This window comes from Ceratosolen solmsi, unplaced genomic scaffold (genome assembly GCF_000503995.2).
Source record: "Ceratosolen solmsi marchali unplaced genomic scaffold, CerSol_1.0 scaffold49, whole genome shotgun sequence".
NCBI lineage: Eukaryota > Metazoa > Arthropoda > Insecta > Hymenoptera > Agaonidae > Ceratosolen > Ceratosolen solmsi.
In genome coordinates, this window is record NW_011948450.1 from 174,572 (window position 1) to 186,985 (window position 12,414).

Below are 12,414 nucleotides of genomic sequence, written 5' to 3' on the forward strand. Positions count from 1 at the left end.
ATAGTTAGTCTTTCACATTTTTTAAATTGTAGATTATCACATACTTCATGCTCATCACGATCGTTCAAGGTTTTATGTGCTTAGTCATAGATCCTTTCGATTTCGCACAATTGCTTCTTCGTATATATTTATGCGTAAAAGTGCCTAACAGGTCGCAGTCAGTTGATAAATCTTCATGAGAGAGCCTCTTATAAATTACATAACAAGCAATCGAGCAAATGAAAACTTGAAATAAAATTTCTTATTCAAGACACGTTGATCGAATTTTTTTGCGAAAAATTATACATATTTAAAATAATAAATAAATGATTTACGTATATTTTAATAAATTACGAATATTTTTGCGTTAGCTTTCCTATTTAGTAAGTATAATTGTAATTAATTAAATTAAATGTATAAAAATTGAATATTAAAAAAAGAAATATTTTTATAATCAGCAACAAAGACATTATTTTAATTTTGAATATGAGAGTATCCATAAACTTAATATTAGAAATTTCGTTGTTTTATATTGCTTGGGCTAGTCCAGTTAATAAAGTATTGACAGTGATAAGCAATAAGAAGCTTTTTATTAGGAGTTTACCAGGATATTCTGGAGGAAGGAGTAATTTATACGAGGTTCACATGGAACCTTATCTTTCTGTGAGCACATATTTCATTATTTGATTTGTTTAAGTTTTTAAATAAAAGTATTTCACTAATATATAATGCATATTAAATATTTTTATAATTTGAACAATAATCCTTAATTATGTTTTACTTAATATGCTGTATGCAATCATTTTTTAAATTCTACTAAATATAACAATTACTTAATATTTATTTTATTATTACCTAAAAATATTAGTGGATAAAATTTTTAATAAATAATTAAATGAAATTCATATATTTTTCATATACAAATAATTAAAAATAAAAAATATTAATTTTAATTTATAATTTAATTTTTAATTTTATTTTATTATAATTTTAAATTGAAATAAAAAGAATTCCAATAATTTAATTATATGTCAAAATTAATTATTTTTTCAAATATGCAATTGCTTAATGTGTTGTTGCTTATAAAGGTTAAATTTTTTAATTATTAAATAGTAATGCTCACTTAACATTGATATTTTAGACTATAGGTCTTAAAGCTATGGTAGAGATTAGAAGTTTAAGTGAAGATGGAAATTCCATTGGAGGACCTCGAGGCATTCTTACTTTAGAGCAACTTTATAACGGAGTCCGTATTTATGGAACGATTACAGGATTAAATAAAGGTCTTCATGGATTTCATGTACATGAAAAAGGTGACTTAAGCAAAGGATGTGGTTCAGCTGGACCTCATTTCAATCCTTATTTGGTATGTATTTTACGAAAGACATTAAAACAGAATTATTTTATATTATTTATTGTTGCCAAATCTAGAAAACAATACCAATAAATATGCAATTTTTTAAATAAGTTACTAGCTATTACTATAAGCATGCAATTATTAGATTTTTAAAAATAATATAAAAATATTCTATATATACATAAATTCTACCACCAATTGATTATTTTTTTATGTACATTAAATGTGTTTAAAAATATATTTAGTATTGTAATATAGTAACACTCGTGTTTACTTCAGAAGTTATTGAAAATTAATCGATAAAGTGATATTTTTCACAAAAATCTATAGACAATTGAATTATAAAAGTATTAGAGAAGTGATCGGAACTTTTGAAAACAAAATCATTCAACTTATTATGAAAGTCGAATATCAATCGGATCTTAATACACATTGTTGTTCATTAAGTATGAATGTGAAAATTACTTTAGTTATGATTCTCCTACAATTCTGTCGCCTTTATACTAGTAAATAATAAACAGAATTTATATAAAATATTTTCCAAAATTTTATCATATATATTAAATATTTTTGTCTCATTGTTCACTCAATTTTCATGAAAATACTATTAAATTTGAGAATAAATTAGTGCATGTAATTAGTTAAGAAAATATAGTTTGAACAGTGAAAAACTGTAAATATCCAATAATTATTATCAAATATCAAATCAATTAAATAATATTTTTTCAATGATAAAAAAAGTTTAAAAGATTAATTAAACTATAAATTGAGTAATTTTGTTTATTTATAATAAATTTTTTATTATTACAAATTTATTTTATATTACAGTTTAATCATGGAGCCCCGAATGATCAATTGCGACACGTGGGTGATCTTGGAAATGTCGATGCTGATGAAGATGGGATTGCTCAAATAGACGGAGTTGATCATTACTTGAGCTTGTTAGGAGTACGTGGAGCAATTGGAAGAGCCATTGTTGTGCATGAAAAGCAAGACGATCTTGGACGCGGTGGTACTGAGGAAAGTGCGAAAACCGGATCAGCCGGTTCTCGACTTGCTTGTGGAGTCGTCGGATTCATATAAACTCGATAATTCGTTTAATTCCTTTAACGTAATTTTTTCAATTGCTCCCATTCAATTTTTTAAATAGTCAAAAATTTCTTTCTACTACCGTTTATTGAATATATATGTATATGGTAAAATAAACAAAAATAACTGTTTCACATTCACTTCATCACATTATTTCCGTGTATGATCATATAAAAGAATATTCTGAGCATTTTTATTAATGTTTAATACTTTCATTTTAAGTTAACATAATTACTACTTTATGCAAGTTTAATTATTAAATTTTTTTAATTTTTATGCAGTTTCCTAAAAATTTCAAAGTAACAACTGTATATTTTTATATGTATTAATAATTTATGTCAAGTAAATTGATGATTAAAGATTAAAATTTTTTAAATATTTACATAAAAATTTTAAACATTTACATAAAAATTTAATCAAAATCATAAAATGAATGTAGAAAAAACAATTATTTTTTATGATATGTATTCAAATATTAAATCATTAAAATTATCAATTATTTACGTAAAATAACGTGTTAGAAATAATGAATTCAAGCTAAAGGTCAAAATATGAATATACTTAAAACAATGCTAACTACCCATATAACATAAATCTTAAATAGGAAAGTAGCTTATTCTATAGCAAAATTTTAAAAAATCACAAATAATTAGTTGGGCTTATTATATGGATTGATTTAATTATGTATTGATAAGTTATTTTGTTGCATTTCCTTATTTAAAATTTTCTTATCGTTTACAGAATATAAAATAAATAAAATTATATAATAATTTATTTAATAATAGTAATAATAATTTAATAAATTAATTCATATAGAAAATATTGGAAAAATATCGATTTACATTATACATTAGAAAAAAATAAGATTTATAATTAGTTCATCAAATGAAAATGATACAAATCTATATTGTTTTATAAATAGAAATTAAAATTGAAAATTAAAATGTATTTAATACATGAAACAAATTGCAATAAATGGTATTAAAATTATGAAATTTGTTTTATTTTATGAATTAAAATTGAAGGTTATTAATAAATTTAAAAAAGTTTGTGTATTTATTTTAATGTAACAAATTACAATTTGTATCAAAGCAAGAAACAATGTTGCTTATTTTCAGTATTATATTTATAAAACAAATTTTATTCTCTTAATACTTTGAAATGTGCATATGATATTAATCATTAATTTATTTCGATGATTCAAGGTGTATACCAGCTATCGTCGTTGTTGTTTTCGTCATCATTATCCTCGATGTTTTTGTTGTCATTGAAGTTATAGTCAGACAAAGAAGAACGCAAATATAGTATTTTCTGTGTTGCATCGTGAATATGTAGCGAGGCGCTGGGCTTGTTGTTATCTAGGATGACGTGCATTTCTTCGAGGGCTAAGCGCACTTTCTGAATAATCTCAGGTGATGATCTGCGTCTAGTCCAGAGTGTATCTGGCCTATGATGAAAAGGCTCTCGTTGTGGTCTATCCTGTTCTGCCCTCATCGTATCGTGAAAAAGTAGATGGGGACCAATTTGTGCTGTGGATATTATATTAAAAAGTTAAAAAAAAGACAAGGAATTCAGAAATATAACTAAAATATAAGATTCAATTGAGCTGTGAAATTTAAAGCATCTGTAATGTTTAAACTATCAATATTAAAAATTAGAAATTTAAATTCAAATTATTAAAAATATTTTCTTTTAATATTTTTAAATATTATATGTATAATTTCAAATGACAAGATATACTATGTAACAATTAATAAATCTAATTTGAAGTTGTCAACTAAAAATATGTAAACATGTTATCAGCAAAATATTTAAATTGATAATTTATATAAAATATTTGTCTGAATTTATCAAATATATTTAGTAATTTCGAGCTAAAAACATAGTTTTGTAGAATTACTAGTTTAGTATATTTTCGTTGAATTTTTTTAATTTTTTTTATCTAAATTTTTACATATTATGTCAATATTATAAAATATTATACATATTATTCATATAATATATAATATTATGACTATTATAAATATTAAAAATTGTATATAATATAAATAATATAAATGACAAAAAAGAGAAATAAACATTATTTAATTATATATGGAACATACAATACAATATAACATTTATATTAACTTTTTCCATAATTAACATCGAATATAGTAATTTCCTAATTTCCTAAAACATTTTATTTCACTATATAAAACTATTATGGTTTAAAAGTAGCTTCAAAGCTTAAAAGTACTTCATTATAAATATTTGCAAAATATTTAAACTTTTTAAACTAAAAATGAAAGACAATTTTTATTAATTTTATACGAATTAAAATAAATAATTAATAAATTTTAAATAAACAATGAATTATTGTTATTTATGACGCTATATTATTTAAATAATTTTTAATTCAATGTAATTATACAATAAAAAATGTATTTGGTATTTAATATAGTGAATACCTCATATAATTGCACGATTTTATGAGGCTAAAGTTAAATAGATATTATTTTCAAATATTTTTGCTGCATTAAAATATAATTAAATAATTAATTAAATTAAAATAAATAATTAAATTAACAAATAATAATTTTTTATATTTAATGAATTCCTCATTTATTTTTATAGTAAAAATAAGCAAAGAAAATTATAACAAGTATTGATCATTTTAAATATATAAATGGGAAGTTTAAAATGATATAGTAAAATAAATATTTTCTTTTATATATAATTTTTTTGTCATTAAGAAATAAGTTGTTATATTTTACAATAAACCAATTTATATATTTTTTATTTTATGTTTTTATTTTACTATCATTTACACCTGGAGGATCGTTCATTTCACCGCCTAAATGTTCAAGAATTTCAGCCAAATCGCCGTTAACGTTAGAGTTTGATGTTCTGCATCTTGCAAATAAAACGAAGCAATTAATGACCGCCTGTCTCGTCCGTTTCCACATAATAAGTTACAAACATCTTGAATTTATTTGCTAATGTCGTTAGAAAAATGATTTTTTTATTCTAAAAAGATATCTACATTTTTATAAACAAAAAATCTAAATTAGTGTTTCAAAATAATTTTTTATCAAAAATTAGAAATTTTAATTAGGTTACTTTAAATTTTATACAAACTGAAATAGTCATTTGTTGATTAATATGCTATTCACATAATTAACGTATTTAATTATATCTAACATTTAAGATTTAAAAGTATCGTGGTTATGATTATTAATAGGTATATTATTAAAAAAATTGTATATTCAGTAATAGCATGTTGGATTTTATTTATATTTTATAATACAATTTTTTTCATGTAATTACAACCTCTAATTAAAAAATCCTATGGAGTAAATTGAGTAAACTTTTAATGTTTAGAAAAAAAAAACTCTAAAATATTTAAAGATAATTTTAGAAATTAAGCAAGAGTTTGTAAATAACGGGTAAAAGATCTAGTTCATTTTTTGAGTTTGCATTTTTTTCATTTACTTTTCCAGTAATAAATTTGTAAATGGTAATATGCTTAATATTTAAAAAATAGCCACTACGGTTATAGTATACTAATTTTGTTACAAATATTCATATTTACTGATTATTTACATGTTCTTGTAAGTATAAAAATTTGTATTTTCTATTATTTTATTGGTCTGATATAAATTTAAATTCATTTAATTGTGTCTCTTTTGTTGGTTTCAAATAAATTAAAAAAAAAATTGAAATAGCAAACGTTATTAAATACACTATATTAAAAAACTTTTTTTATTCATTTAAAAATTACGATCTTTTATAGTGTCCATAACTTTTATACTATTTTTTATTTTCATTAACCATAAGTAATTATAGACTTTAATCATACAATACCCTGTTGATTCCATATTTAAGTTTTAAATTCAGATTTAATTTGTTTTATATATTTTTCTTAATTTATATTTGTTGAAGTATTTAAATTTTTTCTTGTAGAAATTAAAATTATAAATTATATTTTCAATTATTAAATATGTCTTTCTATTAGTATGCTTGGACATTCCCGCGCAAAAATTTTTAAATGATCACACATGCTAGTCTATTTTTCATTATCCAAATATTGAAAATTTATATTAAACAAGTTTTTCATACATTAATATGCTAATACTATTAATTATTCAACGCCCTCGTGCATTCTTATTATTTACTTCTGTAATTATTGTACCGTATATTTATATAACACATTCATTTTCAATTTCTAACTGAATCAAGTTATTAATATTAACAAAATTTTAATAAATTCTTTTGTAATTATTTTTAAATTCATGATTTATGCTCTCTAGTTTAAGTTTTGATATTTAGCAAAAACGATGTATTCAAGTGAAATGAAATTAGTTTTTGCCTTTTAATTAAGAAATATTTCACTAAAATTTAAAATATAAATTGGTGAAAAAGAGTTGATTAAGCAGAAAAAGTTTATGAAACTTTCAAATAACTATGACTAAATGTAGCCATTTCTAACATAAGTTTATATTATGATTAGATTGACGAAAATATATAGGGTGTGGAGTATACTATTAATAAAAAAATAAGAATATCAACGGTATTACTCAAGAAAAATTAGCTTTCCTGTTTTTATTCTTATTCTAGGTATAAAAAAACTTATATTGAAATTTATTTACTTACAAATATTAAAATCAATTATTGAAATATTGAAATAAAAAATATATTAATATGGTAATGGATAAATAAAATTAGTAAATATATTTCAATAATAAAATTGTAATTTAATGATGATATAGAAATATTCCAAATTAAAATATATGAAAAATATTCGTTAAAGTATATCATTTAAAAATTACTTAAAATTATTCGCTAAAAATATATTTGTGTTATCATTGATAATTGAAATACTTTTATATATAATATAAGAGTTTAAATATTAGTTGTGTAAATCTTAAATTGATGTACAATTAATTTATTTGTCATTCTTAAATAATTTTAAATAAAAAATATTTACTACTATAATTAAATTAAAATTTTTTTATATTTTATTTAAAAAATTGTTGTATATATCATAGTGGCAATCTCTACATAAAAATCAAATATTAATATTATTTTAGTATTAATGTAATTACGATTACATTTCATATATACCTTAAATTTATATTATTCATATTTGAAAAGTTTTCTTTATCATGAATTTATTAAATTTTCTTTTGCATAATTTTATTATATTAGGAATATTTCATTATTGATCTTTATTTATTATGAATTCCGTATTTCTGAATTTCAAAAATTTAATTTATTTTTTATATATATTTATATTTATATTTTTAATTTTCAATAATTAAAGATGAATATAGTTTAAAATATTATTATGTTGCGTTAATGGTGTTTTCTAGAGATGATATTAAATTATGTTCAGAAATACAACTGCTTGTACGTTTGTACCCGGCTATAAAAAGCAGTAGAGCTGCTGAGGCGTTCTGTAACCTTATATATATATATAAATCATTTTAATTGCAACTATCGCTAAATGTTAGATAATTAAGAATTTAAAAAATTTTACTACCCACAAATTATATTCCACTTTTATTTGAATAATTAAACTTTTTAAAATGCAATTATATTTATTTATAAATTAACTTTTGATTACTCCATTGTTTTACTGTGGAGTACCTTAAATTTGACGGTGACTAATTTTTTAAGTTGAACAAATTGTTCAAATTATAAATATTATTTATCAATGATATATTTTAATAAACATTTATGTTCTACATTAAATTACATTCACGATTTATGCATTTTATATCTATTTGGCTATTAAAATGACAAATTTCAAAGAATTATTTATCATAGATATGTTTCCTGTAAATATAATTTATTTCAATCTAAGTAAGAAATTTTTCATTTTTATAAATTTTTCTCACATGTTATTTTATTATTTATATCTTCATATCTCACACATTTATTTAAAAATTTGCGATTATAATAATTGAAAATTATGAGTTGATAATAATATAATGAAATTATTAGTTAAACAATTTGAGCTTACCAAATAAAACAAAAACAAAAATTATCTACATAATGTAATCAGTATATTTTATAATACAATTAATGTTTTGTAGTTTTTATTTTTATGTAGTTATATAGAAATTCTACAAAATTGTAATTAAGTTACTTTCAGAATATATCTATAAGAATACTTAAAGCATAGTAAACCGTTTAAAAATATTTATTTGCATTACTGTCGCTTTGAAGTGTTGTATAAATTTAGATCAAGTTTTTATAATATCTATATCTATAATTTCTAACATTTAAATCTAAATTTTATATCTAAATAATATCGAAATTTAGAAATTCTTAACACATATTTTAAAGCAATGCGAAAATGACTATTTTTTATATAATAATATTTATATTTCATTATTTTAGAGCGTTGAAATTATATTACACTGTATAAAATAAACAAATAAAAACAACGTTTGAAAGTTTTTGTTTTATACTGTAGAAATATGTCGATAAAATTTTTACACATTTTCATACATAATGTTCGAGTTGGCGGGAGTATCATTATCAAGATTTTATACAGTTTTTTTTTCAATATTTTCTTCTTGTTATTACATAAAAAATGGTAAAAACAAACGCTGAAGAAATGGAAATTGAACCAAGTCAATTTGAAATTAAAAAAAAATCACAAAGATCTATAAGCATCCCTTGGTAATTAAATATAAAATATACGTTTAAATTTAAGGTTAACTGTATGAATAATGTTAACTTCTAACTAAAACTTGTTCAAATTATAAAATATATTTTTATTACAATAAAATAATAGTTGAATTTATCTTTATTTTATTACAATTACTGTGTAATTTTTTCTTTTAGTATTTAAATAGTTTTGTGTACAAAAAATTGCAGAAGTAATGATTTAAAAATATTTATAATTAAAATTTTTTTATTTTTGCTTTTGATACAGGATAGAAAAATATCGTCCTGAAGTATTCACTGATATTGTTGGAAATGAAGATACAGTTCAAAGATTATCTATATTTGCACAACATGGAAATGTACCAAATATAATTATTGCTGGTCCACCTGGTGTAGGTAAAACAACTACTATTCTATGCTTTGCTAAAATTCTTTTGGGTTCTTTATTTAAAGAAGCAGTTCTAGAATTAAATGCTTCTAATGAGAGAGGTATAGATGTTGTTAGAAACAAGATTAAAATGTTTGCACAAAAAAAGATTAATTTATTACCTGGAAAACATAAAATTATTATATTGGATGAAGCAGACAGCATGACAGATGGTGCTCAGCAAGCATTACGACGTACAATGGAAATATACAGCAGTACGACAAGATTTATGCTTGCTTGTAATAATAGCGAAAAAATTATAGAACCTATACAATCACGTTGTGCTATGGTGCGCTATGGAAAATTAACAGATGTGCAAATCATTGTAAAGATTAGAGATGTATGTAATAAAGAGAACGTAAGTTATATTGTAAATGTTGTCAAATAATTATTTTAAGCAAAATAAGTAATTATAATGTTACTTTTTAATTGGTTAAATTATTTTTCAATTATAGGTTTTATATACAGATGATGGTTTAGAGGCTATTGTATTTACTGCCCAAGGAGATATGCGTCAAGCTCTTAATAATTTACAATCAACAGTAAATGGATTTAACGCTGTTACAAGTGAGAATGTTTTTAAAGTTTGTGATGAACCTCATCCATTACTTGTAAAAAATATGTTAGAATTGTGTATGAAGGGAAACATTACTAAAGCATATGAAGTATGTTCTCAATTATAACACTAAATTGTGTAAAATTGTGTTAATTAGTTTTCAATAAATTCAACATTATTTCAATACACTTATTTAGTTTTTAACGTTTTTCAGATTTTAAAGCATTTATCAGTAATGGGATATGCTCCTGAAGATATAATAAGTAATATATTTAGAGTTGCAAAAAATATAAATATGGATGAAAATTTGAAACTTGATTTTATTAAGGTTTTTAATAACATTACAGATAATTTAATATACTAATCAATGTAAATATTTTATAATTATAATGCATTTTAGGAAATTGGCTTAACACACTTGGGAGTCATAAATGGAATCAACAGCTTTTTACAATTAAACAGTCTGATTGCTCGATTGTGTCATATAGCACTAAATACTACAGAAAGTTAATTTATTGTTATTTAATATATATTATAATCTAAGAATTTTATTTGACTCATAAATTGAAATTGTACATTATTTACATTACAAATACTTATGAACATCAATAAATGCATACATATATTATAAAAATAATAATTACAAATTATGATTTCATCAGGGTTTCAAATATGAATATATTTAAAATGGAAACAAAATTTCTATTGTAACAGTTCAAAGATTTATTGAAAACTTATTTTGGTACATCAATATAATTATATATTATGTCTTTTAAAGGTAGGTATTTTTATTTTTTATTTTTTAATTTATCAGTTATATTTCATATTAATTCTTCAAATAATTATAGAATATATTAAGTGCTCAGAAATATAGGATTAATAATTATTTCTTGTAGTTAAAATAAGTATTATTTATTTAATTGAAAAGACCGGCTAAGATCTTATACATATATCGTAAGTCAGCAAGTGTATTGATCTTTTTTGAGAGATTTAATATTTTTGTTTATACATTATATAGTATTACCACATATAAATTCAGCTCCATGTTATAATTGACCCTTTCTTAGATAAATGCTCTGGAGTATTTCCTTGCATACTCCTTTAATTATTAAATAATTACTTTGTATAGGTATTTTTCATAATTCCACTCTATTATTCCTATATTAATAAGTACTAAATAGATTTTCATGTTCAAAATTATGACTAATTTTTATGTTCATTCTCATTTCAAAATCGTACGTATTTATTGAATGCATCACAGAATTATTTCGATTCACGATACATAATTATATAATATTTCATAAATTTTACATTTTTTATATCATACAAAGAATTAAATACATTATCTCTATATACATAAAAATATGAATATTGAAATAGATACAATTATTCATATACAAAGAGACGCATCTGTCCATACATATAATGTAAGTATATTATATCCTTTAATGATTGTTTCATTAATTACATGTTTCTAAAAATTTAAAATTCAATTATATTTCTAAGATATATCATAACGATTATAAAAGGACTAAAAATTTTAAAAATGAAATAAAATTTTACTTGAAAATATGTGACTAGTATATTTATTCCTCATTTAATAGTACTTTAAATAATATGTTTAATTTTCAATAAATAAAAATTAAATACAATATTTCTATAACGATAGGTAGAAATATCGAATATGATAAGTTTAAAAAATAGTGACACTTAAGATATCTAATATTATCGATTAATGTTTTAAACAATACAATACAGCTGTAGACTGTTTGAGGCTGTTGATTTTACTGATTTAAAATATTTAAATATATATATTTAATCATGTTTTTAAGTTTTTTTTTAATATAAGTTAATAGTTTAAATAAGTTAATAGTTTATTTTTAATAAAATAATTACATTGTATAAAGTACTTGAACTTAACTAATTAGATCGTTTAACTTTTCTTATTGAATAATTAAATTGTTTCGTTTATAATTTATAATATATAATATATATATATATATATATATAATAAAATAATTACATTATATAAATTACTTGATATTATTTATTTGGATTGTTTTTCTTTTCTCATTGAATTATTAAATGATTTTGTTGTTATAATTTGTAATATGTTATAAAATGAAATATAACCTTTCTTAAAAAATTAGTGTTTTCAAAACATTTTATTTATTAATTTATTATTTTCAGATTTAAATTTAATTATAACTAATTAATTAAAGTAAATATATTTTACATATTAAGAATTTAATTACCTTTAATTATATTCTAATATTTTTATCAGACTATAATAATAGTGAATTTTTTAATTTTTATCTTGAATTATGCAAAAAAATATTTGTATTT

General features: G+C 20.9%; 3 protein-coding genes across 5 annotated transcripts; 2 read left to right on the forward strand and 1 right to left on the reverse strand.

The window, feature by feature from the left end:
• The first annotated feature begins 443 nt into the window (after nucleotides 1-443).
• LOC105366509 (superoxide dismutase [Cu-Zn]-like) lies at nucleotides 444-3,709 on the forward strand. 2 transcript variants are annotated; one of them, XM_011504971.1, is made up of 4 exons: nucleotides 444-642; nucleotides 1,121-1,345; nucleotides 2,165-2,447; nucleotides 3,631-3,709. In XM_011504971.1, exons 1-3 carry the CDS (start codon nucleotides 466-468, stop codon nucleotides 2,417-2,419), a joined length of 657 nt encoding a protein of 218 aa, XP_011503273.1. In that variant the 5' UTR covers nucleotides 444-465; the 3' UTR covers nucleotides 2,420-2,447; nucleotides 3,631-3,709. The 2 variants fall into 2 exon arrangements, with proteins under 2 accessions (XP_011503273.1, XP_011503272.1); XM_011504970.1 differs by lacking the exon at nucleotides 3,631-3,709 and having other exon boundaries at nucleotides 2,165-2,512.
• On the reverse strand, nucleotides 3,626-5,468 carry LOC105366551 (uncharacterized). The gene is made up of 2 exons (XM_011505042.1): nucleotides 5,238-5,468; nucleotides 3,626-3,954 (listed from the first exon to the last, which is right to left on the reverse strand). Exons 1-2 carry the CDS (start codon nucleotides 5,371-5,373, stop codon nucleotides 3,626-3,628), a joined length of 465 nt encoding a protein of 154 aa, XP_011503344.1. The 5' UTR covers nucleotides 5,374-5,468.
• A 3,490-nt stretch (nucleotides 5,469-8,958) lies between these two features.
• Nucleotides 8,959-10,619, forward strand: RfC4 (replication factor C subunit RfC4). 2 transcript variants are annotated; one of them, XM_011504973.1, is made up of 6 exons: nucleotides 8,959-9,097; nucleotides 9,354-9,481; nucleotides 9,551-9,870; nucleotides 9,968-10,177; nucleotides 10,283-10,396; nucleotides 10,469-10,619. In XM_011504973.1, exons 1-6 carry the CDS (start codon nucleotides 9,009-9,011, stop codon nucleotides 10,577-10,579), a joined length of 972 nt encoding a protein of 323 aa, XP_011503275.1. In that variant the 5' UTR covers nucleotides 8,959-9,008; the 3' UTR covers nucleotides 10,580-10,619. The 2 variants fall into 2 exon arrangements, with proteins under 2 accessions (XP_011503275.1, XP_011503274.1); XM_011504972.1 differs by having other exon boundaries at nucleotides 9,354-9,870; nucleotides 10,469-10,618.
• The last annotated feature ends 1,795 nt before the right edge of the window (nucleotides 10,620-12,414 follow it).